Source organism: Eschrichtius robustus, chromosome 19 (assembly GCF_028021215.1).
Source record: "Eschrichtius robustus isolate mEscRob2 chromosome 19, mEscRob2.pri, whole genome shotgun sequence".
Classification (NCBI taxonomy): Eukaryota; Metazoa; Chordata; class Mammalia; order Artiodactyla; family Eschrichtiidae; genus Eschrichtius; species Eschrichtius robustus.
Window position 1 is genome coordinate 1515867 of NC_090842.1, and position 25452 is coordinate 1541318.

The following is a 25452-nucleotide window of genomic DNA, read 5'->3' on the forward strand; positions in this document are numbered from 1 at the left end:
GCTGATGAGCCTGGGCGGTTCCTGGATACTTACAAGGCAACGCAAAGCGGAGCACACAATGTGATTTGGGACCGTTTTGTTTGAGAGCAGGGTCAGTGAGCCATGGCCAGGGGCCAAACCGAGCCCTCCCGACCTGTTTTGGACAGCCCAAGAGCTGAGGATGGTTATATCAAAGAAAAGCAAAAGACATAGCAGGGACTTCCCTGGTGGTCCAGTGGCTAAGACTCCGTGCTCCCAATGCAGGGGGCCCGGATTCGATCCCTGGTCAGGGAACTAGATCCTGCATGCATGCTGCAACTAAGAGTCCGCATGCTGCAACTAAGGAGTACACATGCCGCAACTGAGACCCGGCGCAGCCAAATCAATAAATAAATATTTAAAAAAAAAAAGACATAGCATTATTCACAATGGTCAAAAGGTAGAAACAGCCCAGTGTCCACTGATGGATGAATAAACTGTGGTCCGTCTGTACAATGGAACGTTGCTCAGCAATAAGAAGGAAGGAAACTGTGACACTCGCCACACAGGTGAAGCCTGAGGACACGATGCACAGTGAAATAAACTAGACACAAAAAGGCATGTCCTATATGATTCCACTGACACGGGGACCTAAAGGAGTCAAAGACAGAGTGACAGAAAGTAGATGGTGGCTGTGAGGACCCGGGAGTCAGTGTTTAATGGGGACAGAGTCTCAGTTTAAGACGGTGAGAAAGTTCTGGAGGCGGATGGTGGTGATGGCTGCACCACAATGTGAATGCTCTTAAAACTAAATACTTAAACACGGTTAAAATGGAAATTTTGTGTTATGCATATTTTACCACTGTAAAAAAAATACCAAAAAAATCAAAAGAAGATTTTGTGGCCTGAAAATTCTATGAGATTCACACCTCCGTGTCCGTGTCAGTTGCTCGTTTTCTAGGGCTGCTCTGGATCTGCCACAGCAAAGGCAGGTCGTGGCAGCCGAGCTGGAAGAGGCAGGAAGCCAACGGCGTCTGCCACCCAGTCCTTTGCAGAAAAGCCTCGAGCCAGTGCCGGGACCCACGGAGACGGGATCGCTGTGCGGGCACAGGGTCAGAGTCCTGGGCCTTTAGAGGTTGCCGAGTTCAAGCCCTTTATTTCCAGGGCCAAGATGATAAGTCCCATGGGACTTCAGAAGATGACGAAGAGGACAGTGAGAAACGAGGTGGGGAGTGAAATCTGGGGCACCGGGCCCTTCTCGCTCTGAATGGCTGCCCCCGCCAGCACACACGAGGGTCTGGCTGCCGCCTGGCTGCTGGGTTGGCCTGGAGGAGAGAGGAACTTCCTCCTGGAGGGACGACGTGCTCCTGCGCAGTCGCTCCCACCGCCTCCACCGCCAGAACGTCCCCGCCCACCAGCGTCACTCCTCGGTGCCCCCGCCACCCCGGCTCCCGCCCCCGACTCCTCTTCCGTACACTTGCCCTGGACCACAGCGTCTGCACCACCCATGTGTACTACCTCGCGGTGCAGTCTACCTGCACCTCATCACCTCTGCAATGTCACCTTTCCTGTAAGTAGCGAATCCTCCCCCACCAAGGTAATCTCCCGGGAGAGGAGACTCCCTCCCTTTCCATCTCCCACTGCCTCACTTCCTGGTGTTTCACACGCCCCAGGTTCCAGAATAACCTCGCTGCTGAGGATCTCCAGAGTGGACTGAATTGAAACGAAAGGGCAATAAAAAAAATCTACGTACAGACACAGATCATCTTTTCAAGTCACCTCCCGTCCATTAAGTCCCTTCAGGGAACACTTCTCTGCTGTAGGAAACATGCTCTCTGTGGCTAAGAAAGTTACCCACACGCTGGGCTGGCCTGACTGCAGGGCCCCTGTGCACTGTGTTATCCATCTTTGCTGCTCACGGTGTGGCCCTCACCCAGCAGCTTCTGCCATCGACACCTGGGGCGCTGGCTACACAGGCAGATTCCCAGACCTCCTGACTCAGAACCTGCACTTCAGCACACTCCCTGGGTGACTGGTACGCATGCCAACGTTTGAGAAACGCCATCCCACGTGCTCTCTCATCAACACTGAGAAATCACCACAAATAAAAGGAAATCTGGGAATGCACATCAAACCACAATGAGACACCAGTTCACACTTCACAGCCCTTAGGATGGCTACCACAAAAAAAGAAGAAAAGAAAAGAACAAGTGTCAGTGGGGACATAGAGAAACGGGAAGCTTGTGACTGTTGGTGGGGATGTAAAATGGTGCAGGCGCGTGGAAGACAGTCTGGAGGTTCCTCAAAAAATTAAACACAGAACTACCATATGAGCCAGCAATTCTACCACTGGGCAATTCCACTCAAAAGAACTGAAGGCAGGAACTTTAAGGGATGTTTGACACCCACGTTCACAGCAGCATTACTCACAACAGCCAAGAGGCAGAAGCACCACAATTATTCACTGACGGATAAATGGATAAGCAAAACGTGGCCCGTCCATACAACGGAATATTACCACTCGGCCTTAAACAGGAAGGAAATTCTGGCACCTGCTACCACATGGATGAACCCTGAGGACGTTATGCTCAGTGAAATAAGCCAGACACATAGGGACAAATCCTATAGGATTCCACTGATATGAGGTCCCTGGGGTAGACAAGTTCAGACACAGACAGTAGAAGGGTGGCTGCCAGGGGCTGGAGGAGGGGTGGGCAGTCAGTATTTAGTGGGGACAGAGTCTCAGTTTGGGAAGAGCAGAGAGTTCTGGAGATGACAGTGGTGATGGCCGCATAACAATGTGAGTGCCCCTACTGCCACTGAACCGCACACTTGAAAATGGTTAAGATGGTAAATTTTACGTTCCATATATTTTACCACATTAAAAATAGAAAAAGCTTTGAAACAAGACAGGAAATCTGAGGAGGACTGTGGGAGATGCTCAAGGCTTCGTTGTTGCCCCCCGACCTTGACACTTCAAGCTGACTCCGTTTTCCCTGCACCTACCACCATGCCTGTGAAACACGTTTTAATGGAGCAAATTAGAACGCGTGGACATGTGTCTTAAAGTTTCTCCGTCTGGTTTATCGCCCTCACCATGACCCACAGGCATTAACCCACACCTCTTTGACAAAACAAACAAACAAACAAAAAAAACAGAAAATAGAGGCCCTATGATGAGTTTATCTTACACATGCATGTTGATTGACCATTCAGGAGAGCTGGGGCTCACCGTGTCAGCCTGCGGGCCTACGTCCAGCCCTCTTTCAGGGGGCTTGTTTGTTCAAGGTTCCCCACTACATAAGGGAGCCTTTGCCCACATGCACACAGTCAGGCATTTATGCCTACATGTTCAACCGTGAACATGGTTTACACGAGCATAACACTGAGAACATGTAACTGTACGGGGGAGGAAGGACTGTGGTGGGGTTGGAAGAGAATTCCTCATTCCTACTTGGTGGTAATCAACAGACACCATCGAAAACGGAAATAAAGGAAAGAGAGAAAAAAAGAGGGAAAATAAGCAGATTATTTAGAAACACGGAGAAAAATAAGAGATTTAAAAGTGGCTGCCTTTGGTGAGCTGAAACCTGGGTGGGGGGTACAGAAGGGGATCTGGTAATTCACTCTCTAAATCACGTACATGCAGTACTGTCTTAGTCTGTTCAGGATGCTATGCCAAACACCACCACAGGCTGGCGGCTTAAACAAATACCACTGAGCTCTCACAGTTCTGGAGGCTGGAAGTCCAAGATCAAGGTGCTGGCAGATTCAGTGTCTGGTGAGAGCCCCTTCCAGGTTCACGGCTGGTGTCTTCCTGCTGTGTCCTCACCTGGAAGAAGGGGTGAGGAGCTCTGTGGGGTCTCTTTTATGAGGGCTCCACCCCCATGACCTCATCACCCCCCGAGGCCCCCCTCCTAACGCCATCACACTGGGGGTCAGGTTTCAACATACGAATCTGGGGTGACACATTCACTCTATAGTAAATACTTAAATTATAAACCATAAAACTGAAGTTACCCAGGCGATGTAGGGTGGAGCACCTAGCACAGTACCTGATGCCAAACAGATGTGTCATGAACGTCTGCGCTGTCCCTCACATCACTACCACGGCACAGCATACATCACTGAGGTTCACGGGTGACCTTTCTTCTGTGGCTCCGAGAACACACCGCGACCGCTGTCCAGAGCAATACACCAGCAACTCTTCAAAGAAGTTTCAGTGGCTTTGCATGAAACCGAAAAGTGATTCCAAGAAAAACTTAAAATAACAACCATCAGAAACACAGCTGTAAACGTCAGTGAGATACCATTTTTCATGTGTCAGGTGGAGGGGGAGCCGCCGTGCTGGGGAAGGTTCGGGCTCCCTTACTTTGGTGGTTGGGCTTCAATGATCAATGGAACTTCCAGAGGGAACTTGCCAAGAGCTATCAACATTACTTTAGGCACATCCTGCTGGGCCCAGCAATGCCAATTCCAGAGATTTCTCCTACAGAAGAACTCACACTTGCACAAAAAAGCAGCTTGTGTCCAAAAATTGGTAACAACCCAACTGTCAACCAACAGGGGACGCGGTGGACAAGTTATGGCAAGTCTAGATCATCGGAGATGATCTCTAAGAAACACCTAAGAGGAAGAAAGCTATTTGCTGATACTTCCAGGAACAGAACTGGGGGGGCAGCACCCAGAGTGGGAGAATTTATATCACATACTCCTATCGTCACTGACACCTGAATCATTTTAAAACTAAAAATAAATTTTTACAAAGGGAAGGGGGAAATTGGGAGTTACTCTGTAAGGAATAGAGTTCCAGTTTAAGAAAATGAAAACGTTCGGGAGACGGAGGGTGGGGATGGTTGCCCAGCGATATAAAGGTACTTAATGCCACAGAACTGCACGCTTAAAAGTGGTTAAAATGGTACATTTTACAGCAATAACAGAGTCAACATAAATGTGGCAACCCATTTCAATCGGGAAAAAAGAATCCTTGCTTATTTGGAGCTTAAAAAAACGGGAGCGGGGTTTGAAAGCACCTATCTCCGAAAGAGCTCCTCCCTTAGCAGCCCGCCACCCAGGAACTGGTCGCCCAGGGGGTGGGGAGTCTGTGGGAACCCCGGGCAGCGGGGCGAGGGGGACTCCGTGCGGCGGGGCGCGAGGAACCCCGGGCGGCGGGGCCCCCGTCCTGTCGAGCTGAGAGCAGCTCTCACCCCGAGTCTTCGACCGCAACGGCCGCGCGCTACCGGGAAGGCCGCCGCCACGCGCCTGCGCACACCCCACGCCTGCGCAGAGCCGGCGCCTGCGCGGACACCGCTTTGGGACAGATCCCCGCGCCTGCGCAGAGTCGGAGCGCGGCCGCTGGCCAGCGGGGGCGCGCTCAGCGTCGGCAGTCCATCGTCCGATCCCGCTCATTGGCTGGGAGGTGGAGCGTGGACCGGGCCCGCCGCTGATTGGGCGGCACGCGAGCAGGTGGGGCGACGCGGACCAATCGCGGGGCTGGCTGCGGCGCGGGTTGGAAAGGCCTGCTGCCGTGAGCTGGGGTCGCGTTGTTTTTCGGCCATGGCCTCGGAGGAGCCGGTCGAGGTGGTGACCTGCACCGCGCCGGTCAACATCGCGGTCATCAAGTACTGTGAGTGGCGGGCCTCGGGGCGCGGGATGTGGGGGCCCTGCGGACGGGGAAACTGAGGCTCGGAGGGGCCGGTTTGGGCGGTGGACCGGGTCCTCCGCCCGCGGCAGGTGGGCTGGGCCCTCGTCTGGATGAGATTGTGTGTCCGCGTGCAGGTGTGAGGACCCGCCGCGCCCTCCACCCGGCAGGGCAGGGCGATCGCGGAGCTGGGCACCCCCTGCAGCCGGGACACCTGGGGGCACTGTCCTTACGGGACGTCCGTCCCCGCGGAGCTAGACACCGGGAGACACAGTCCGTACAGGACGCCCGTCCCCGCGGGGGCTTGGCTCCCATGGTCACGCCCACTCTGCCACCTCCACCTGCTCTCCGTGTCTGTCTTGTTCTGGTCTCAGGAATGCTCCTGGGATTAGCTCTTCTTGCTCACTAGTTTCTGGAGAGTCGCCCCGGTGAGACTTGGAGTCAGTACTTCTTTCCTGTTCTGTTCCCAGCGTAGAGGGGCCGCAGTTTGCTTGGCCATATGCCCTTTCAAGGCAGCTGGGCTGTTTCCAGTTTGGGTCAATTATGAATAAAGCTGCCGTAAACTTTTCTGTACAGGTTTTTGTGTGAACGTAAGTTTTCATTCTTCTGGATAAATGGCCCGGAGTACAGTTGCTGGGCCATAGGGTGGTTGCATGTCTGGTTTTTTAAAGAAACAAGCTTTTCCTGCGTGGCTGTACCATTTTTCATCCCTACCAACAACATATAATGTAGGTGTGATCCAGCTTTTCTGCATGCCGTGTTGTCACCAGCTGTTATTTTAGCCATTCTGATGGGTGTGTGGTGACATCTCACTGTGGCTTTAGTTTGTGTTCTCCTGCCGCTCAGTGATGTTGAACAGCTTTCCCAGTGCTCATTTGTCCTCTGAGAGTCTTATGTGAAATGTCTCTTTAGGACTTTTGTCCACATTCTAACTGAATTATCTGCTTTTTACCGTTGAGTTTTGAAAGTTCGCTTTGTATTTTAGATACTAATTCTTGCTGGATGTGTGGTTTGCAGATATTTTCTCCCACCGTGTAGCTTCTCTCTCCATCCTCCTAACAGGGTCTTTCAAAGGGCTGAAGTTGTTAAAAGGGCCCAGTGGGTCGTCTTCTCCATCCTTGGTACCAAGTCAGAGACGTCTTTCCTAGTCCTACGTCCTGAAGAGTGTTTATGTTTTTTCCTAAAAGTTTTAGGCTTTTACGTTTTAAATCTAAGTCTGTGATTCATTCTGAGTGATTTTTTTTGTCCAAGGTCTGAGATGTGGGGCTCGGCTCTGCTCAGTGGTGGACGTCCAGTGACCCAGAAGTGTTTTCGGAAGAGGCTGTGCCTCCTCCGAGGAACTGCTTTTGCGCTTTTGTCAGAAACCAGTTGGGCGTGTTTATGGGGGATCCTTTTGGACTTTCCTGTATTACCTACCAGGATTCGTCTTTCTTATGTCCCGTAACTGTCTGCCACCCCAAAGACCCTGCACAAAAGTGCAGCACCTGTGCCTAACAATGGATTTGAAATTTTGGACTTTCTGGAAGGTTTCCTGTGTTTGCTGTGATATGACAGGAGTGGAAGTGCTCAGCGGAAGTGGGGGGAATGCTGTCTCCAGGGGGAACGAACAGGGAGATTTGAAGGGTTTTCAGTAACTGGGGCTCCTTCTGTTTGGGAGGAAAAGGCAAGGGCCTTATAATCAGAGCACTCAGCACTTGGTAGGCACTCCAAGACTATTTGTTGAGTGAGTGAAAGACAAAACAGAAGCAGTGAAGCAAGGGGTCCAGCCCTGCTCTCGGGAGCTAAGTGAAGTGGGGGAGCAATCCAGGAGGGCTTCCTGAAGGCGGGGGCACAGCAGGAAGAGGACTTAGATTGTGCAGTGAGAGAGCAGGGTTCAGGCAGCTGGGGAGCTATGGGGTGGCAGTGAGTGTGGGGAGGGGTGGGGCGTTGGTGGGCAGGGGCAACAGTGCGCCAGTCTGCTGGGCTGGGACACTGACTGGCTTTGCCGTGGGCCATGTCTTCCAGGGGGAAAGCGAGATGAGGAGCTGATCCTGCCCATCAACTCCTCTCTGAGCGTCACGTTGCACCAGGATCAGGTGAGCCTGGGCTGGCGATACACACCGAAAAAATACTTACAAAACCTTTGTTTACAGATGGTGGCAGTAAACCCCCAGCCAACAAATGCTGTGCGTCCCATCGCCCGCTGTGAGGAGTGCTCAGCGCACAGGCATTCACACGCCTGGCCCCCCCCCCCCAGGAGGTCCCTGCCCTGCATTCTCTGCCAGGAGATGGGAGCATGGGCCGCGCCTTGGGTAGTGGACGCCCATTGGGTGTTCCCACCGCCCGAGCCCGGCCCGCCTTGGCCTCCACCTCCAGCAAGGCCACTGCTCTGAGTGGGCGCCCAGGAGGGACCAGGGCCAGAAAGGCCCCCGCAGAGAGGGGTGCTCGGCCGATGCCCCCCACTCAGGTGGCCCTGCACTTTCTTTCCCAGTTAAAAACCACCACAACGGCTGCCATTAGCAGGGACTTCACAGAGGACCGGATTTGGCTGAACGGCCGGGAGGAGGACGTGGGGCAGCCGCGCCTCCAGGCCTGCCTGAGGGAGAGTGAGTGGGGGCCCTGGGGATGCTGGGGTCAGGCCAGGCCCGCTCCTTCCCCTGTGCCCCTTCCTTGCGCTGGGCGGGTCCGAGTGCACAGAAGGCGCTGCCGCCGTCACCTCCCACCCCACCCCCCCCCGTACCTCCTACGCCCCAGGGGCCGCGGACGCCCGTCAGCACAGCGGGGTCTGGGCCTGGGGCCTGGGGTCTCCCGAGAAGGTCTGCATGCGGAGCTCGGACAGAGGCCGGTCCCCTCCGTGCTGACCCACGGCGCTGTCTCCTGGCCCCGCAGTCCGTCGCCTGGCCCGCAAGCGGAGGAGCGACGGCCACGAGGACCCGCTGCCCCTCAGCCTCAGCTACAAGGTGCACGTGGCCTCGGTGAACAACTTCCCCACGGCCGCGGGCCTGGCCTCCTCAGCGGCAGGCTACGCCTGCCTAGGTGGGTGCCCGGGATGGGTCCCAGTGCTGTGCCCCGGCCGTGTGACATGTCTGAACGCCAAGCTCCGTGTATAGGATCCTGTGCGTGACAGAACGCCCCTCAAACTGGCTTAAACTAAGTGGGGACGATTTCTTGGCTTACGTAGCAGAATCCCAAGGACTGTGGCCAGCTCCAGGCTCCCGGACGGCCTACTGGGAACCCATCTCTCCCTCTGAATCTCTGCTCTGCCCTCCCCTCTGTTGGCTCACCCTCCAGCAGGGACCCCCACCCACGAGCTGGGGCACTTACCACAGAGGTGGGCAGCTGAGTCACGTTCTCCATGTAGCCTGAGACCAGTGAGCCAGGCTGCATCGGGGGCAGACGGCCTGCCTCGTGGACCCCCAGGTCCGCATCCTGGCATCAGACCCTTGACCAGTTCTGGCCCTGTGCCCAGCGCTGCCAGCAGCCCCGGACGTGCACGCTTTTTGCCCTCTGTGCCTTGGGCCCTGCCCCAAACAGCGCCCCTCAGAGCTTCTCAGAGAAGCTTTCTCCGGCCCCTCGGCACACAGGCCTCCCAGTCTCCAGGGGGGCTTGCCCTCCCGCCAGAGCCCCCTGCGGAGGCCGAGCGCATGAGCACGTGGGTGCTGGATGCCAGCCGTGGAGCTGGGGGCCGAGCCTCCGTCCCCCGGGTGCCCCCCGCCCGTGGCACTGAGCACAGGCCAGGGCCCCTCCAGCCTGTCTGAGCCTCCCCGCCCCCATCACTGCCTGCAGCCTACACCCTGGCCCGGGTCTATGGCGTGGAGAGCGACCTGTCGGAAGTGGCCCGCAGGGGCTCGGGCAGCGCCTGCCGCAGCCTGTACGGCGGCTTCGTGGAGTGGCAGATGGGGCAGCGGGCCGACGGGAAGGACAGCGTCGCCCGTCAGGTGGCCCCCGAGTCACACTGGCCGGAGCTCCGTGTCCTCATCCTCGTGGTGAGTGGGAGGGCCAAGCGGGGGGCGGGAGGGCCTCCCCAGCCCCCGGGGCCGCGGGCGTGGCGCAGACCTCCCTCCCTCGCCGCAGGTGAGCACCGAGAGGAAGCCGACGGGCAGCACGGCGGGCATGCAGACCAGCGTGGAGACCAGCGCGCTGCTCAGGGTGAGGCCGCGGCCGGCTGGGCGGGCGGCTCCCGGGGCGCTCGGAAGCCGGGCCCCGTGGCTCTCCTGGGCTCACGGAGCGGCCGCCTGCCTTGCAGTTCCGGGCCGAGGCGCTGGTGCCGGCACGCATGGCCGAGATGAGCCGCTGCGTCAGGGAGCGCGACTTCCAGGCCTTCGGCCAGTTGACCATGAAAGACAGCAACCAGTTCCACGCCACCTGCCTGGACACCTTCCCGCCCATCTCCTACCTCAGCGACACGTCCCGGCGGGTCATCCGCCTGGTGCACTGCTTCAACGCACACCACGGCCGGACCAAGGCAGGTGCGGGGCCGGGGCGCCCGGGGCCGGGAGCCGGTCGTGCCGGGGCTTCCCGGAGCCCGCTTCTCTGGGGGCTGCAGCTCCCTCTCGCTCGCGTTTTGGTTGCGCGGCCCCCCACCCTCGTCCTGAGCGGGTGGCCTGCGCGCACTGGGAGCTGGTCTGAGCCGGTCTGAGCCACTTTGTGGTTCCAGGTGGCATACACGTTTGACGCGGGTGCCAACGCTGTGATCTTCACCCTGGATGACACTGTGGCCGAGTTTGTGGCTGCCGTGAGGCACAGCTTCCCCCCCGAGCTGAACGGAGACAAGTGAGTTGTGGGCCCCAAGCCGGGAGGCCACGGCAGGCGGGGACCCGTGGGGCCGCAGGGGGTGTGTCCCACGTGTGCCTCTGTGTGACCGCGGACGCTTCTCCGCTCGGCCCAGCCCCGGGGCCACACGCGTGCCGCCCACAGCTCCTGTGACGGCAGGGCGTCTGGATTTCTTCCTCGCCGCTGTTTAAGGGACCCAGTTCTCAGGGAGGGGATGCCTGCCCGCTTAGGGGCGCAGGAAGCGTGGGTGGGGCCCTTTGACCTGTCACCCAGAGGGGGCGGTGCCACTTCGAGTGGGAAGAGCCGGATGCTACCTTCCACACCACGTGGGACCGGCCCCACGACCGAGGACTCATCGCGCTGGTCACCCTGGGGGTAGTTTGTAGGTTTAAGCACCAACCCGAGTGTCAGCTGAGGCCTTTTCTTCCTAAGCTGTGTCCCCCAACGGGCGCAGCAGCAGCCGTGGGCCAGGGAGAGAGGCGGCACCAAAGCCTTGTGGAGGTTTCCCGAAACCCTCCCCTCAGTGACGGCGCCGGGCCCTCGGCATTCCCGCTCAGCGTCTGTGTGCCTGGTGAACGCTCGTAACGTAAACCCACCATTCAACCGCTTTGAGGTGCACAGCCCGGGGCGTTAAGAACATGCTGGGCACCCTTGTCCGTCAGCCCCAGAGGCCCCGACTCCGTTGGTAGTCACGACCCCCCGGCCCCCGGCAGCCGCGTCGTGTTCCGTCCTGGATCTGCCCGTTCTGCACACGTCCCATCCCTGCACTCGCCGTCCAGTCCTGCCTTGTCTCCTAGGTTTCTGAAGGGGCTGCCCGTGGAGCCGGTCCCGCTCTCGGATGAGCTTAAGGCTGCGCTGGGTGCGGACCCCACCCCCGGCGGCATCAAATACATCATTGCCACGCAGGTGCGTCCTGGCCGCACACCGCACGTGCCCTGCGGGCTCAGCCCCAGACCATCCACCCCCAGTGTGTCCCGGCGGGAGGGACAGTAGAGTAGCCATGAACCTGCTCCTTGGTTTCAAAGCACCTGGCGTTTCCCTCGCTCACTCACAGCGGATGTTTAAGGATGCAGGCGGTGTGCGGGGCGGTGCTCCCGTGCTGAGGGGAGGGGAGGGTGGGGCTGGAATGTGGGGACCCCCAGAACAGACCAGGGTCCCCGCTCAAGAGCGGCAGGGCCGGGATTTCCGCCACATCCATCCAATTCCCAGACCCGTGACCTGTGCACCCAGGCCTTGGCCTCTACCGTCCACCCCAGGACTTGCTGTCCAACCCAGGTCTGCCCGGAGGGACTGAGGCTCTGCTGCAGGATTGGGCCCTGGGCCCGGCGTCACCAGGAGGGTGTCATCTGACCGGCACTTCCTGGAAGGAAGTCGCTGCCTGTCACCTGCCCTGACATTGATTCCTCAACCCCCTAGGTGGGACCCGGGCCTCAGGTCCTGGATGACCCTGGCGCTCACCTCCTGGGTCCCGATGGTCTGCCGAAGCCAGCCGCCTGACCGCCTCCTCGACGGAGCCCTGGCTGCCGCTGGGAGAAGGGGCCGCTTTGCTGGGACTGGGAACCGGGTGTGGCGGCTGCCTGGCCGTGCTTGTTGGGATTTGTGGGTGGCCGCCTGGCTCCGGGCCGGACAGTGTGCTGTGGCCGAGTTGGACAGTGGAATGATGCCTGGAGGTGCCCAGGAGGTCGGGAGCAGGGGCCCCCCAGGTGCCTCACCTTTCCCCGACCTGCACCCAGCACCTTGCTGAGCTGGGAGCCTGCTCCCAGATCCAAGCACTGGGGGACCGAGCCAGCCAGTGGGGAGCTGCCGGTGTGCATCGCCAATAAAGGGCTCTGGCCCTGAACTCGGGGGTCACCCCCACTGCCCCTAACAGCAGCTTGACCACTGGAGATGAAGGCGTGTCAGGGGTCCCCCCTCGGAGCTGGAGCACGGGCCACCGCACAGGGTACAACCTCAGGACACCCCCGTGAAGTGCTCCGCCTGACCCTGAGCCCAGGCCCCCGAGTGGGTGGGTACAGGGTGTCTTCACAAAAAGACCAGTGTTGTGTCTGAGGGGACGGGGAGCAGCGCCAAGGCCGCAGTAAAGGCAGTTCAAGGACTCTGCCTGGCGTGCTTTCTCTTGGTCCAGGCAGAGCTCACCGAGGGGGCTGGGAGGGCACGGCGGGAGATGGGGCTGGGGACTCGACTTCTGCCCCCAGCTCGCCCTTTGTTGCCCAGCCACATATGGGGTGCTCAGCTGACCCTGCCCCACGGCCATGGCCACCACCGTGGTGGACGTGGTCACTCAGGCTGACAGGCTGGGGACGCGGTTTGGGCCTGTCTCTAAGCTCCGTCCAGGAAGGGAGGTGGGAAGCGGCTTTGCGGGCAGGAGCCCCTACTCAGCCCAAAGCTGTGGGTCTGCGACCAGAGCCCTCCCTCCAAGTGAGCTTCTCCATTCTTCTGACCTGACCGACCTCACCTTTCGCATCCCTCCCCATTGTCCTAACCCAGCTGGGGGTAGGAGGGGGAGGGCATCTGAGCTCTCGCTCTCTGACCTTGACCCTGAAGCAAGGGGGTGGGGTCAGAGGATGGAGGTGACAGAGGACAGGGCCCAGCACCCCTGCATTCTGGGTTTTCCCAGAAGCTTCCCACACTCTCACCACCACCCCTCCCAAATTAGTCTCTGAGCAAAGGGTTGCCTGCAGAGGCCACACCTGTCCACACCTGCACTAGCCCAGGGCCAGATGAGGCGGAGGCTGGGCCTGCGCTGACCTCCGGGGAGGGATCCCCACGAGGCTCAGGGGTCCTGGCTTGAAGCCCCGCCGCCACTCGAGTCCACCGCAGCCGAGCTGGCTGGGTCTGCACGGAGGAAGGCCTGGCTGGGGCTGGGCAGGGCCCCTTCCTGAGCTCCAGGGCCCAGGCTCTCATGGAGGGGGTGGGGGACGAGGCTCCTGGGAGCACCGGCACCCCACCTGCCGCCAGGCCTGCCTGCCACCTGGGGAACCGGGGCTGGGGCGGGGCCAGGGGCGGGGCGGGGCCGGGCGGCGCCGGAACCGGGGGGACTCGGGGCGGGAGGCAGGCGGAGCTCTGGGGACGCGGGGTGCGAAGGGCCTGAGCCGTGTCGAGCCGGGTCGCCGCCATGGGGCAGATCGAGTGGGCCATGTGGGCCAACGAGCAGGCGCTGGCGTCCGGCCTGAGTGAGTGGGGGGGGGCCGCCGCACCGGGGGCGGGGGCTGCAGAGCGCGGCTGCGCCTGCGGTGAGGGGTGCCGCGGCAGTCCAGGCTGGAGCCCGGGCTGGGGAAGTGGGGGCCTGGAGACCCCAGGCTATGGCTGAGGAAAGGGGGAGGGGGCGGGCTGGAGAGGGGGCGGGAGAGGGTCCTGAGGAGCCAGAGACCCTGGGCTGCAGGCCAGGAAGTGGGAACTGCAGCCTGGGGGTGGGGGCCCCGAGACTGGAGACTCCAGCGGGAAGGAGCCTGGCGGCCTGTGTTGGGAGCAGGCAGCAGCCTCCGAGCGGAGCCCTGGGGCTGGGGAGGGGGATCCGGGGCCCTCCTGCCCCTGCAGACCCGGGCACACCCACACCCCATCCTCTGTCCCTTCACTCCTCCACCCCCTCCCCAAAAGAGGAAGTTGCAGTCGGGGGAAGAAGCGTTTGCCCCCGGTGGTTTCCGGAGAGTCACCGCCCAGCAGGGTTGGGAAAACCCGGCCTGACCCACCCCTGCCTGGACTGGTCTCTCCTGCCCCGGGGGTCCTGGGGTGTGGAGGTGGGCTCCTCCTGCCTCCTGGCCTTGGACTTGGCCCGTGGGGGGCGACCGCTCTGTCTCTGGGGCCCAGCCCTGAGTCTGCGCAGAAGGCCATCGCACAAGGCGGCTGGAAACAGCCCGTGTGACCTCCTCCCACCCAGCTCCCTGGGGCTGCTTCTGGGGAGGGACGGCGCTGTCACCCTGCCACCCTGCGCTCACAGGGGCGGAAGCCCGAGCTGCACAGACTCAGCAACCTCTCAGGAGGCGGGGGGCCTGAAGCAAGAAGAAGCCGCTCACGGCTCTGCCCCTCCCAGGAAGGCCCCGCACCCAGTCCGAGTGGGCGGGTGGGAGGACTGGGGGATATGGTGGTGAGGAGGGTCTCAGCCCACCACCGCTTACCTGGGACCCACCCTGAGGCCCCCACCCCCGTCCCGGGGACTGGAGGAGCCGGCGAGGCTGGGTGGGGAGGGGAGCTCCGTAAGGTCGCGTTTTGGGAGGCGGGCAGCTTTGGGGCACCTGCCCCAAGATCTGTGTCCAGGCAGACAGGCCCCCTTCTGGCGTCTAAATGGCTGAGAACTCAGTGGGTCAGTACCTGGCTCTCCTCGCTTCTGCCCAGAGCTGCCCCCTCCCCCCACCATCCCCCCTGCAATGACTACGGCTCAGCTTCCTCCGCCATCAAAAGGGGCGGTTTGTCAGAAAGTCCCCCTTCTGGCTCCGAATTCCTCCTTTTGCTGACTTCTCCTCCTGATTCAGTACTAACTACAGCCCCCCTGGGCTGACCAGGCCAGGCCCCACGAGCATCACAGCCCGTGGGCCCTTTTTATTGTAGAAAGTCCCATCTAATCAGACCATGTCCCCTCCGATTCCGACCGCTCCGTCCCTGGCCCGCCAGTCCTCTGGGGCCCACCCACCCTGGCCTTTGCGGAAGCGGCTTCTTCTTGAAGCCCACCTCTCAGCTCACGTCCACCTGCTCAGAGAAGTCTTTCCAGAGCACACAGCCTGACGTAGCCAGCACCTCTGCCCACGTTCACCTTGTTCACCACGAGCTGAAGTTTCCATCCCCATCGTGAGACCACAGCCCCATGGGAGCTGAGGCTCTTGCTAATGATGGAGGCTCAGGCCAAGGAAATTACACCCCCAGGTCGAGTGGACATGGTGCTGCCTGAATGCAGGGGAAATGTCCCTTCCCTCCTCCAGCTCGGGGAGGTGCTGACAGCACAGCAAGCGTGAACATGAACATAGCTGAGCCTGACACCAGCGGAAGACGATGAGGGTTCAGGGGCCGAAGGGAGGGGCGCCAGGAGTCAGGGCTTTTACCCGGTGAGATTCTGAGGCCAGAGCCGGGAAGAAACAGACCAAAAGATCATCCCCCCCAAGGAATTGTGCCATCTGCCACTGGAGCCTGGACGAAGAAAGTCTCGAACAAGACAAAACCGCTGGAAACTCAGGCCTGTGCTGCACATGGGTGGGGGGGGGGGGCGGCTGCCCTCCCCCACCCTGTGCAACAGGAAGTGTGACCAAGAAGTTCAGGTCACTGGAAAGAACTACTGAAGGATGTGCTCCAGCGAGAGCAAAGCTGGATCCGGAGAGAAGGACGGCAACACCAGCGTGAAGACACTGACTGTAAATAATTGATAATCGTGGGTAATTTGGGGTGAGACTGAAGTTAAACCTTCTAAAGTCCACATGTGGTTCAGGAAGAGGATTTTTTTTTTTTATTTTGGCTGTGCCACGTGGCATTGGGATCTTAGTTTCCCAACCAGGGATTGAACCCGTGCCCCCTGCATTGGAAATGCAGAATCTTGACCACTGGACTGCCAGGGAAAGTCCCAGAAAGAGGAATTTTAAAATTAAGTTTGATCAAGTCAGCGGAAGGCAGGAGAAGCAACAAAAAAAGCTAGTTCAAGAGAAGGCACAAATAAGATAACAAAGTAAGTTATCTGCCACCATAGTCAATAAAAGGTGTTAAATTCACTATCAGATCGCTTAGACTATAAAGAATTTAGCTCTTTCAGCTTATTCATTATAGCCCAAGACCAGAAGCAACTGACATGTCCCAAAGGCAGGAGAATGGATAAATAAATCGTGGTGGATTCACACAGTAGGAAACTACCCAAGACAAGACAAAGAGTGAGCTGGAACTCCATGCAAACCACCGCAGGAAGGGCCTGGACAAACCTGTTCAGCAAAAAAGGGCCCTCAGAGAACTTTCCGGGGTGGCGGGAATCTTGATTCGGGTGGAGATCACGTAGGGGGTCACACATGTAAAAAGTCTGTGCACTTTATGTAATAATTATACCTCAATAAATGACTGGAAATCCTGGGGATGGTTGGTGGTGACGGTGCCACAACAATGTGAATGTGCTTCACGCCACTGAGCTGTTCACTGATTTTACCACAGTAGAAAAAAAAAATTACTGGGGAGGAAAGACAGAGGTACACTCGCTCGCGGCAGGCGCACACAGAGCGGCAGGTAAAGGGCCGGAGAGACCAAGTCCACTCCGAACTGGTGGGAGTTTCAGCATCAGACAAAACACACGAATGGGGTCGACCAGGACACCCCCAGCCGGGAGAGAACATCCACGCAGCTGGTACAAAATCGGCAACCAACGGCGCAGTCTTTAAACACATCGAGCAAACACTCAGCGTGTTGAGGGTCCCGGGCCTGTGGGGTGTGTCCAGGCTGGAGCCCAGGCCTCGCCTCTCCCCCACATCCCTCAGCAGCTCCTCAGCCCCCTCCCCGGCGCGAATGCTGCTTCCCAGGGGGAGGCGTCCCGACCCCCATGCCTACAGCCATTCCCCATCACCGGCCAGGGGCTGCACCCGTCTGGGTCCCCTTCCTGGGCTAACACGGTGGCGGACGGAGGGCAGCTCTGGTGGACTGCTGGCCCCTCTTGGGGGGGGGGGCGTGCACAGGGAGGTGGCCGGAGCCCCTGCAGGGATGCGTGGAGCACCTACTAACCTGCTTCTCCTCTGTCCACAGTCCTCATCACCGGGGGCATTGTGGCCACGGTCGGCCAGTTTGCCCAGTGGTACCTGGGCGCATACTCCATGTATCCTCCCGCTGCACACCCCGGGTCGGGGCGGGGGGGTAGAGATGCCGCCGCCCCTGGAAGGCAGGAGGGGCTCAGAGCAGGGAGGTGACAGACCCACCGGGCCGGGCCCTGGCAGGGTGGGAGGTGTCAGTGCCCCCTGAGGGTGGCACTGAGGCCTCGGGAATGCTCGGGATCCCCTCCACACCCCCATCTCTCAGCCACCCTCCCTAGCCAGCCGGGCCTATCCACGAGTGGACCGGGTCCCCCCTTCCCCCCGCCAGCCCGGCTGTTACAGGCTCTCTGGAGGCCAAGGCACGCGTGGGGGGAGGGAGGGCACAGGACAGCAAAGAAGGCAGCAAAGTGGCCAGAGCTATGGGAATCCCATCCAGCTGTTTCCCAGCTGCGTGACCTCAGGCAGTGGCCGCACCTCTCTCTTCTCTCATCAGCAAAGGGGGCTCACTGCGGCCCCTCAGGCTGAGCGGGGCTGTTCCTTAACCGCAGCTTCAGTGCGGCAGGGGTGTTGATCTGCCTGCTAGAGTACCCCCGGGGGAAGAGAAGCAAGGGCTCCACCATGGAGAGGTGGTGAGTCTCCCCCACCCTGCTCTGGGGGCCTCCCCGGGAGCTGTAACCACGGAGGAGCCTGGTCCTGTCCCCAGCACCAGCCCACTCGCTGTCTGCCCAGCCGCCGAGCCCCCGGACCCCTGGGAGGAAGAGCGGGTGCTCTGGGCCGGGGTGGGCGGTGGGGTGTGCTGAGCTGAGCTGGACGCAGTCTGTCTCCCCTCCCTCCCTCTGCCTAGCGGACAGAAGTACCTGACCAGAGTGGTGAAGGTGTTCGGGCCCCTCACCAGCAATTACTACATCCGGGCCTTCCTGCACCTTGGGTGAGTCTCTGCCCACTTGGCATCACCAGCGCCGCCGGCAGAGGACTGCTGGGGTCAAGTCAGGCCCCTCCCGGGCTCTGCCAGAGGTTCCCTAAACCTGTATCCGTCATTACTTACAGGGTAACGATTCACCCCGACCTGGTAGCGTAAGTCAGGAATAATCAGTGTTCTGGGGCTGACTGGGCTCAGCTGGGCGGTTCTGCTCAGCCGTCCCACAGTGAGTCTGGCGGCCGCTGCCAGGGAGACCGCCACGCCCAGTGCCTCTGCAGCTGCTTGGGCCTCCTCCCTGGGTGGTGGCTGGGGGCCCAGTGCCCTGTCCCTATGTCTGCCTGGTTTGCCCTGTGCAAACAGCTCAGGGGCCAAAGTTAGAAGCCCAGCCTGGGCAGCACTGGGCATCCCCTCCGCTCAAGGTCCTGGGGGCTTTGTCCTGAGATCCTGTGGTCTCTGACCAAGGCCTGGGGCTGCAGACCCCGCTTCTGACTGTCTCCCGTCCTCCACCCCCTCCCCAGGCTGTCGGTACCTGCCGGCTTCCTGCTCGCCACCATCCTGGGCACAGCCTGCTTGGCCATCGCAAGCAGCATCTACCTGCTGGTGAGTGGCGTCCTCCGTGCTCAGCCCCGCTGGTCCTTGACAGCCTTGGCCCCATGGCTGGCCCTGCAGGCCGAGCCTGTGTCCTTGCTCACGTCGTGGGGACAGTTACAGTGTAGCCTCCATTTTGGTCCATCTAACGTGCTAGCCGTTCCCCTACATCCTCTGTAACCCGCGCTGCAGCCCTGCAAGGTGGGAGGTGGGGCCCCCACTTCACAGACAAGCGGCGGAAGCTCAGAGAGGGGACGTGGCTGGCCCAGGTCCCACGGCCGGCAGGCCCGGCCTGGATTGGGATCCATTGCTCAAAGGTTTCTCATCCAGTTCGGCATGCTGTCAGGAGCACTTCCCGGGGAGCTCGTGAGCAGGGCAGATGCCACGTGCAAAACCCTCGGGGCTGGGTTGGCCTGGAGTCCAGGTTACTCAAAGCGCCCCTTGTCAGTAAGGCTGCACGAGGCCACCTTTACAGCAGGGCAGGGGGCGGCGGGGATGGGGCAGGGCCCCCACCAGGTGCAGGCTGCTGGACGCTCGCCGTTCTCCTGCGCGTGGCGCCCCCGACCCGCCGAGCTGTGGTTCCAGCCCCGCCACGGCCACCAGCTTCAGTCAGGCCGACAGGGCCTGATGATTTTGACTTGATTGCTCCACTGATTACGAGTTGGCCGCCTCCTCATTCGCTTCAGCTGTCTGAGTGCTTCTGTGCTGCCTGTTCAGATCTTTTGCCCATTTTTCTATTGGGGTTTTGTTTTTTTCTTGTTAGTTTGCAGGAATGTCATGTGTATTTTAATTGTGAATCCTTTGTCAGTTTTAGCCATTGTGGATACTTCCTCCCTCTTTATTAAGGATCTAACTTTGTCCATGAATTCTTCACTGAGCAGAAGTCTGTCTGGCTAATATATTTATTTGCTTTATGGTCTATGCTTTTTAAAAATGGCTATCCCTGCCCATATGCCATATTTTCCTGCATTCTCTTCCTTCAACTTTCTAGTTTTACCTTCTGGGATACAGTGTTCTAGTTTGGTTTTTTTTTTTCCTCTTAATTTATTAATTTATTTTTTGGCTGCGTCGGGTCTTCGTTGCTGTGCACGGGCTTTCTGGAGTTGCGCCAAGCGGGGGCTACTCTTCGTTGTGGTGCGTGGGCTTCTCATTGCAGTGGCTTCTCTTGTTGTGGAGCATGGGCTCTAGGCATGCGGGCTCAGTAGTTGTGGCACTCAGGCTCAGTAGTTGTGGTGCATGGGCTTAGTTGCTCCGCGGCATGTGGGATCTTCCCGGACCAGGGCTCGAACCCGTGTCCCCTGCACTGGCCGGCAGATTCTTAACCACTGTGCCACCAGGGAAGTCCCAGTGTTCTAGTTTTTAACTTAGGAGGTGTGATTATAGAAATTCACTTTATTCTTATGCTTCATAAAGTATATGCTGTCACATTTTTTTTTTTATCAACTAATGTATTAGGGGATACAAAATGAAAGATACACGTTCTTAGGTCCACTTGGCCTGTGGCCCTGGAGTCTGCGTTTCAGCAAATTCCCTGGGCCGTGCACTCTTCCTCCTCAACACACCTGGGCCCCTGGCCTCCCTGGCCACCCTCCTGGGCCTCTCCCCACCCCCCTCACCCAGAGCTGCCGGCCTCAGTTCAGCATCATGGCCACTCGGGCCTGGGCTCCTGTCCTGCTCCTGGCCCTTAGTCCCTGGGAGGAAGGCTGTGCACCTGGAAGCTGCCTCCAGGGGATCTTTCAGGAGCCCCAGGGTTCAGCACCCCTCGCCCTTGTGGGGCCCCTTGTGTTGTGGTGAAATAGCTGGGATCTGACTGTGTGGCCTCAGGCCCATCAAATAACCTCTCTGAGCTCCAGTCCCCTCAGGTCTCACTGAATTCGGTCGTGTCCTGGCTCCTGGCGGGGGTGGGGGAGCACAGGGGCGGGGAGGCGGTATGGCGGGGCGGGGGCGGCCCGGGAGGATCCCCAGCCCAGCCCCTCTGTGTCCTGCAGGCGGCTATCCGCGGGGAGAAGTGGACCCCCATCGAGACCAAGCCCAAGGAGCGGCCGCAGGTGGGGGGCACCATCAAGCAGCCACCCAGCAACCCCCCGCCCCGGCCCCCGGCCGAGGCCCGCAAGAAGCCGAGTGAGGAGGAGGCGGCAGGGGTCCCTGCGGGTGGCCCCCATGAAAACCCCATGCCGGTGACTGATGAGGTCGTGTGACCAGGGCCTCAAGCCACTCCCGTCCCGCCAAAGCTTCGAGGGCTCCTCCTGCAGACGGGTGGGGGTGGGCGGCCCCCAGCCCGGGGCACCCCCTTTTCTGCAGACTCCTTCGGGTTCACTGGCAACAGGGCTGTCATCTTCCTCACTGGCACTGGGATCTTGGTGCATCGCCTGTTCCATGAAACACGTATCTGGAATTCCAAGTGTTTGTGTTTCTACTCTGGAAAAGAATGTCTCAGGTCTGGGGGGAGGGCGTGTGTGTCCCTCCAGCTCCCTGACCTGCTAGGACTCACCTGCTGGAGCACCCCGCGGACCACCCTAGGGCCGATGTGCCGTGGGCAAGGTGCCCACTCGGGACTTCCGCTCCAGCCAGGTCGCCAAAATTGTAACCAAACCAAACTCGGGTCCGCTCACCCACGCACAGCGAAGCCGGTCTGCTGACACGCGTTGTGGTGAAGGCAGGTGCAGGGTTTATCGCAGGCACTGAGCAAGGAGTCCAGGCAGCTCGTGCTCAAAAGACCCCCCCCAACTCCCTGGTGGCTTTCAGGGAAAGGTTTTTAAAGACTGAGTGAGGGAGGGAGGGAGGGAGGGAGGGAGGGAGGGTGGGGGAGTAATCAGTGGGTGAGTGAACCCAAAGTGGGTTCGGTAACACATACACACCCACACACCATACATGCCCCCCTTGCACATGCCACACACACACCACACTAGCCATGGCGGGGCCAGGAGCCCCTGTGGCCCCCAAAGCTTTGCCTGGCTTCAGCTCACACCCCAGCCTCGGAAGCCCCTTCCTTCCCCGGCACCCACTCCCCCGAAGTCTGGAAAAGCCCTTACATCGCTCACCTCCTCCTCTCACACTTTCAGAGCTGGGGGTCTCTAGGGACCTCTGGCCTGGAGGGCACCCTGCCTGTCAGCCAGCACTCTTCGTCTTCAGCATAGATCCAGTCGGCCCACCGTTCCTCCGCCCCCACTCCCAGCGCTGCCCTGTCCCGCCCGGTGCCCGGCTCGGAGCCCGCAGGCTCCCATAGCCCAGGACGGACACTGTCTCCGGCCCCCGCCCCCATCTGCTCTGGCCCTTGTCACCCCGCCCACTGGGCTCCAGCCACACTGACCCCCGGGCACAGGCAGGCCACCTTCTCAGCCTCTGCACAGGCCATCCCCTCTGCCTGGAGCAGCGGGCCCTGGATGGCCACTCAGGTGGTTCTCAGGTGGCCTCCACTGCAGCCCCTCTCCCTTTCCTGATCCCTTCACCACCAGCCGGCCCAGGGCTTCGCTGCTGTGCCGTGGTTGTTGGTCACCCAGGGGGCAGGTGGGGAGCTATCCGTTTTGTTCACTGCTCTGATCCAGGACCTTCTGTCGTGATAGGTCAGGTGGTTCTCAGGTGGCTGGCTGGGTGCCTGAGCTGGGAGGTGCCCGTTAGCTTGGCTGCCCCTCGTCTGGCAGGTCACCCGTGGTGGACAGAAGCCCAAGGGGGTGTCCAGAGCTGCCTGGGCCTCTGCTGGGGTTGGGAGAGCATGACTCAGCCAGGCTACAAAGACATGTCCCCCTGAGCGGACCCCCCGGGAAGTCACCCCAGGACACCTGTCCATGGGGTAGGGAGGTAGTCCCCAGGGGCCACACCCACGTCTGTGGGTAGGGGGCTGGGCTTTGGGAACGAGTCCCATCGCCAGACCCGGGAGCTACTGCATGGCCAGCGGGGCACACCTGGGCTCCACTCTGTTAAAACATAACCCCGCCCTGGGTGCACCTGGGTCCATGCATAGACCTTCCTAGAAGGACACACGATGATCTGGGCCAGTGGCTGCCCCTGGGGGACCAGCTGGGTGTTGACGACCAGGCAGGGGAGAGGGTGAGAGAGTGGCTTCACCCACTGCCCTCTGCCAGCCAGTGCTGTGCTCTGAGATACTGTTTACCAGGGAGACAACGCGTATTCACATGTAAATAAATAGCTGTTTTAGAAACACAGGGGTGCTTGTTCCTCCCAGGGGGCTGGGGTCAGGGGAGCCCAGGGGGCCAGGAAGTGGAGGTGGCCATCAGAACACCTTTTCCCTTTTCTGTAGCTGTTTTAGCAAGTTCTAGAAGAGTGAGAATGTTCCTTCTAGCCCAGCTGTTTTTGTCAAAGGATAAACTGCATCTCGAGCTGGGGGCTGCCCAGCACAGGGTCATCCCCCAGGCACCGGGGACTGGGCCCTTCCCAGGCCAGGTCTCAAAGCAGAGGCCTGGAGCCTCGGTACCTGCCCAGGGCCCCAGGGGGGCACATAAATAACTGATAAATACACATAAATAGGAGGGGCGTCCCTGAGGCCAGTCCAGGAGCCGAGCCGGTGATCACCGGGCCGACCTGGGCAGGACACAGGTGCAGCCCACGGGCACTCGGATGAACTCGGTGTGGAAGGCAAAGGCCCCGGGCGTGGGCGCCCCCGCCGCGTCCCGGGAGCAGGGCCGACGGCGCAGCACCAGGAGGCTCTGGGCCAGCGGCACCGAGTTGAGCGCAGCCGTCTCGCGGCCTGTCTTGGCGCTGATGCAGCCCCTGCACAGGCACTCGGCGAAGGCCAGCTTCTGGGGGTAGCGGCTCTCGTCCGTGTCCACGCTGCGGGACAGGCAGGGTGTCAGAGAGCCTGGGCAGGCGCCCCCTTCCCTGCCCGCGGCCCCACGGCTGCCCCACGCGCTCAGGGCGGCTCCGGGCCGCAGGGTGGGAGGTGTGCGGCGCTGGGAGGGCTTGGCATGCAGCTGGTGCCCAGGAAGTGAGACTGTGCGTGTGCCCCACGGCCCTCCCAGAGCCCAGAAGCCCCCCTCTCTCCCTGCCAGTCCCAGCCCCACCCCTGCAAGGACTCAAATGGGGGCCCCCCAATTTTCCCAGGGGGACCCTGGTGTCTGAGGTCTGGGCTGAGGTCTGAGACACTGGGCGAGGACCAGCTCGCGGGAGAGCCTTGACCTCCCAGTGGTGGGGCCGGCCGGCCGGAGGTCAGCAGGTGAGAGCGCTGAGGCTCAGGGGGCCCAGGGGCCCGTGCCCAGGGAGGCCCGCTCTCACCGGTATCTCCAGGGCGAGATGGAGCGCTGGTGGACGTCAGCTTCCAGCACCTCCTCAGGCTGCAGCACAGGGCACTGGTTCCCGGCCGGGGGCCCCGCGTGCCGGCTCCTGCGGCCCGCCGTCTCCAGGCTGGACACCAGCGCCACCGGCAACGCCTGCTCCCACCTGGCCACTCGCGCCAGCAGGTGGGGAGGGGCGTGGCCCAGGGGCAGCTCCTCCGCCGAGTAGCAGCGCCGGGTCCCGGCCGTGTGGGTGCGGGGCCCCGCCCGGAGTGGGGGGCTGTGGTGAGCCAGGCTGGTGGGCAGCCAGAGCAGGAGCAGGAGGACAGGGGAGAGCTGGTGGAACAGGCGGTGGGTGGTCAGCGGTGCCCAGGGCAGGGGCCCCGAGCTGCCACCCGCCGGCTCTGCTCCCTGTGGAAAGTGGGCGGGGGCACGTAGCCTCCCTCTACAGTTGGGGAAACGGAGGCCCGGAGGGGTCTGGGCTCCTGGGTCCTGGCTCCCTTCTGCCCCCAGATCTGGGCGGCTTCCTGGACCCTCCCGCACCGTCCTCAGCCTGGGTGTCGGCGGCAGGCCGGGCGGCACCGTCCAGGGGGGAGGGTGGGGAGAGGAGCGGCTCACCATCGCGGCGGGGGCTGGGTTCCGGGCTCTGCAGCGGTGCACCTGGCGGTCCCAGCGGATCCAGTGGCTGCCCTGGCTGCAGCCGGCTTGCGGCGCCCTTTATACCTCGGGCCACACCTGGGGAACATCCGGCACCCTCCCTCCTGGGGAAGGGCCTGGCGATGCTTCCTCCTCCCCTCCCTGCAACTGTCCCCTCCCCTCCAGGACAGGGGGGACCCACTCCTCCCTCCTCTCCCCCACCTCCAGGGACCCCACCCCAGGCCAAGCACTTGCTAATGGGGCTCAGAACGGTCTTTCCTGTGTGACAGGCACTCTCGAACCTTCTCTAAGTGCCGAGTCCTAACCACGTGCACGTTTTTGCTGTTTGGACCTGGTGACCTGAGGCGAGAGCTTGCTCACTTTGCGCTGCTGCCCGGTCCTCCACCAGGGTTGATTCTCCCGTCCCCTCCTCCTGCCACGTGGGGAGGTTCCCGAAGGGACCGGGGCGGCTGGGGGCCAGCGACCCCTTCAGGATTCTCTGCTGGGCTTCTGTGGTTTCAGTCAACAAAAGTGCAAGTCTGAGGTGGAGGAGGTGACAGTGCCCTGGAACCTTTAAAGGGCAGGGTGCCCTAGGAAGCTTCCTAAGGAGGCCCCCCGGAGCCCACCCGCCCCAACTCCGTGCTGCTGGTGAGGGTGCTGGTGGTGCCTTCGTTATCCTAAAAGGGAGACGGTTGAGGGCCAGATCCTGCCAAGCTTTGAATGCTGAGGTTTGGATGCCATGCTGGCAAGGGCCCGTCTGCCCTGGTCCTCTCGAATCAGTATAAAATGTCCCGCTGAGGAGGGCCGGGGCGTGGAGGATGGAGTCAACCTGCCTTCTGGATTTCCTCACCTGCTGGCAGGAGCCAGAATGTACACCACGAAGGGGCCAGTCTGACTCTGGAGGCGCAGACTCGGTGGGCAGGAAAACCGCTGAGAGGGGGACGGAGAAGGCAGTGGGACGCCGGGGCCCGCCCAGGACCTCCAGTGGGCAGCGTGTGACTCTGGGCCCCGAGTCCGCCCGCCCTC

General features: G+C 60.7%; 3 protein-coding genes and 1 long non-coding RNA gene across 4 annotated transcripts; 2 read left to right on the forward strand and 2 right to left on the reverse strand.

Annotated features, from left to right (window-relative positions):
- Positions 1–2675: 2675 nt before the first annotated feature.
- On the reverse strand, positions 2676–5237 carry LOC137753229 (uncharacterized). The gene is made up of 3 exons (XR_011071419.1): positions 5166–5237; positions 4014–4184; positions 2676–3790 (listed from the first exon to the last, which is right to left on the reverse strand). It is a non-coding gene; the product is annotated as an uncharacterized lncRNA (long non-coding RNA).
- Positions 5238–5471: 234 nt separating this feature from the next.
- On the forward strand, positions 5472–12451 carry MVD (mevalonate diphosphate decarboxylase). The gene is made up of 10 exons (XM_068527640.1): positions 5472–5584; positions 7604–7674; positions 8070–8184; positions 8468–8614; positions 9365–9564; positions 9653–9727; positions 9825–10043; positions 10236–10351; positions 11149–11257; positions 11768–12451. Exons 1-10 carry the CDS (start codon positions 5515–5517, stop codon positions 11846–11848), a joined length of 1203 nt encoding a protein of 400 aa, XP_068383741.1. The 5' UTR covers positions 5472–5514; the 3' UTR covers positions 11849–12451.
- Positions 12452–13392: 941 nt separating this feature from the next.
- Positions 13393–20963, forward strand: CYBA (cytochrome b-245 alpha chain). The gene is made up of 6 exons (XM_068528981.1): positions 13393–13524; positions 17051–17120; positions 17610–17684; positions 17900–17983; positions 18493–18574; positions 20551–20963. The coding sequence occupies exons 1-6, from the start codon at positions 13467–13469 to the stop codon at positions 20758–20760; spliced, it is 579 nt and encodes a 192-aa protein (XP_068385082.1). The 5' UTR covers positions 13393–13466; the 3' UTR covers positions 20761–20963.
- Positions 20964–23088: 2125 nt separating this feature from the next.
- Positions 23089–24411, reverse strand: IL17C (interleukin 17C). The gene is given in 4 exon segments (XM_068529174.1): positions 23089–23350; positions 23792–24279; positions 24281–24351; positions 24354–24411. Coding segments are annotated over 4 exon segments (879 nt in total).
- Between the last annotated feature and the right edge of the window lie 1041 nt (positions 24412–25452).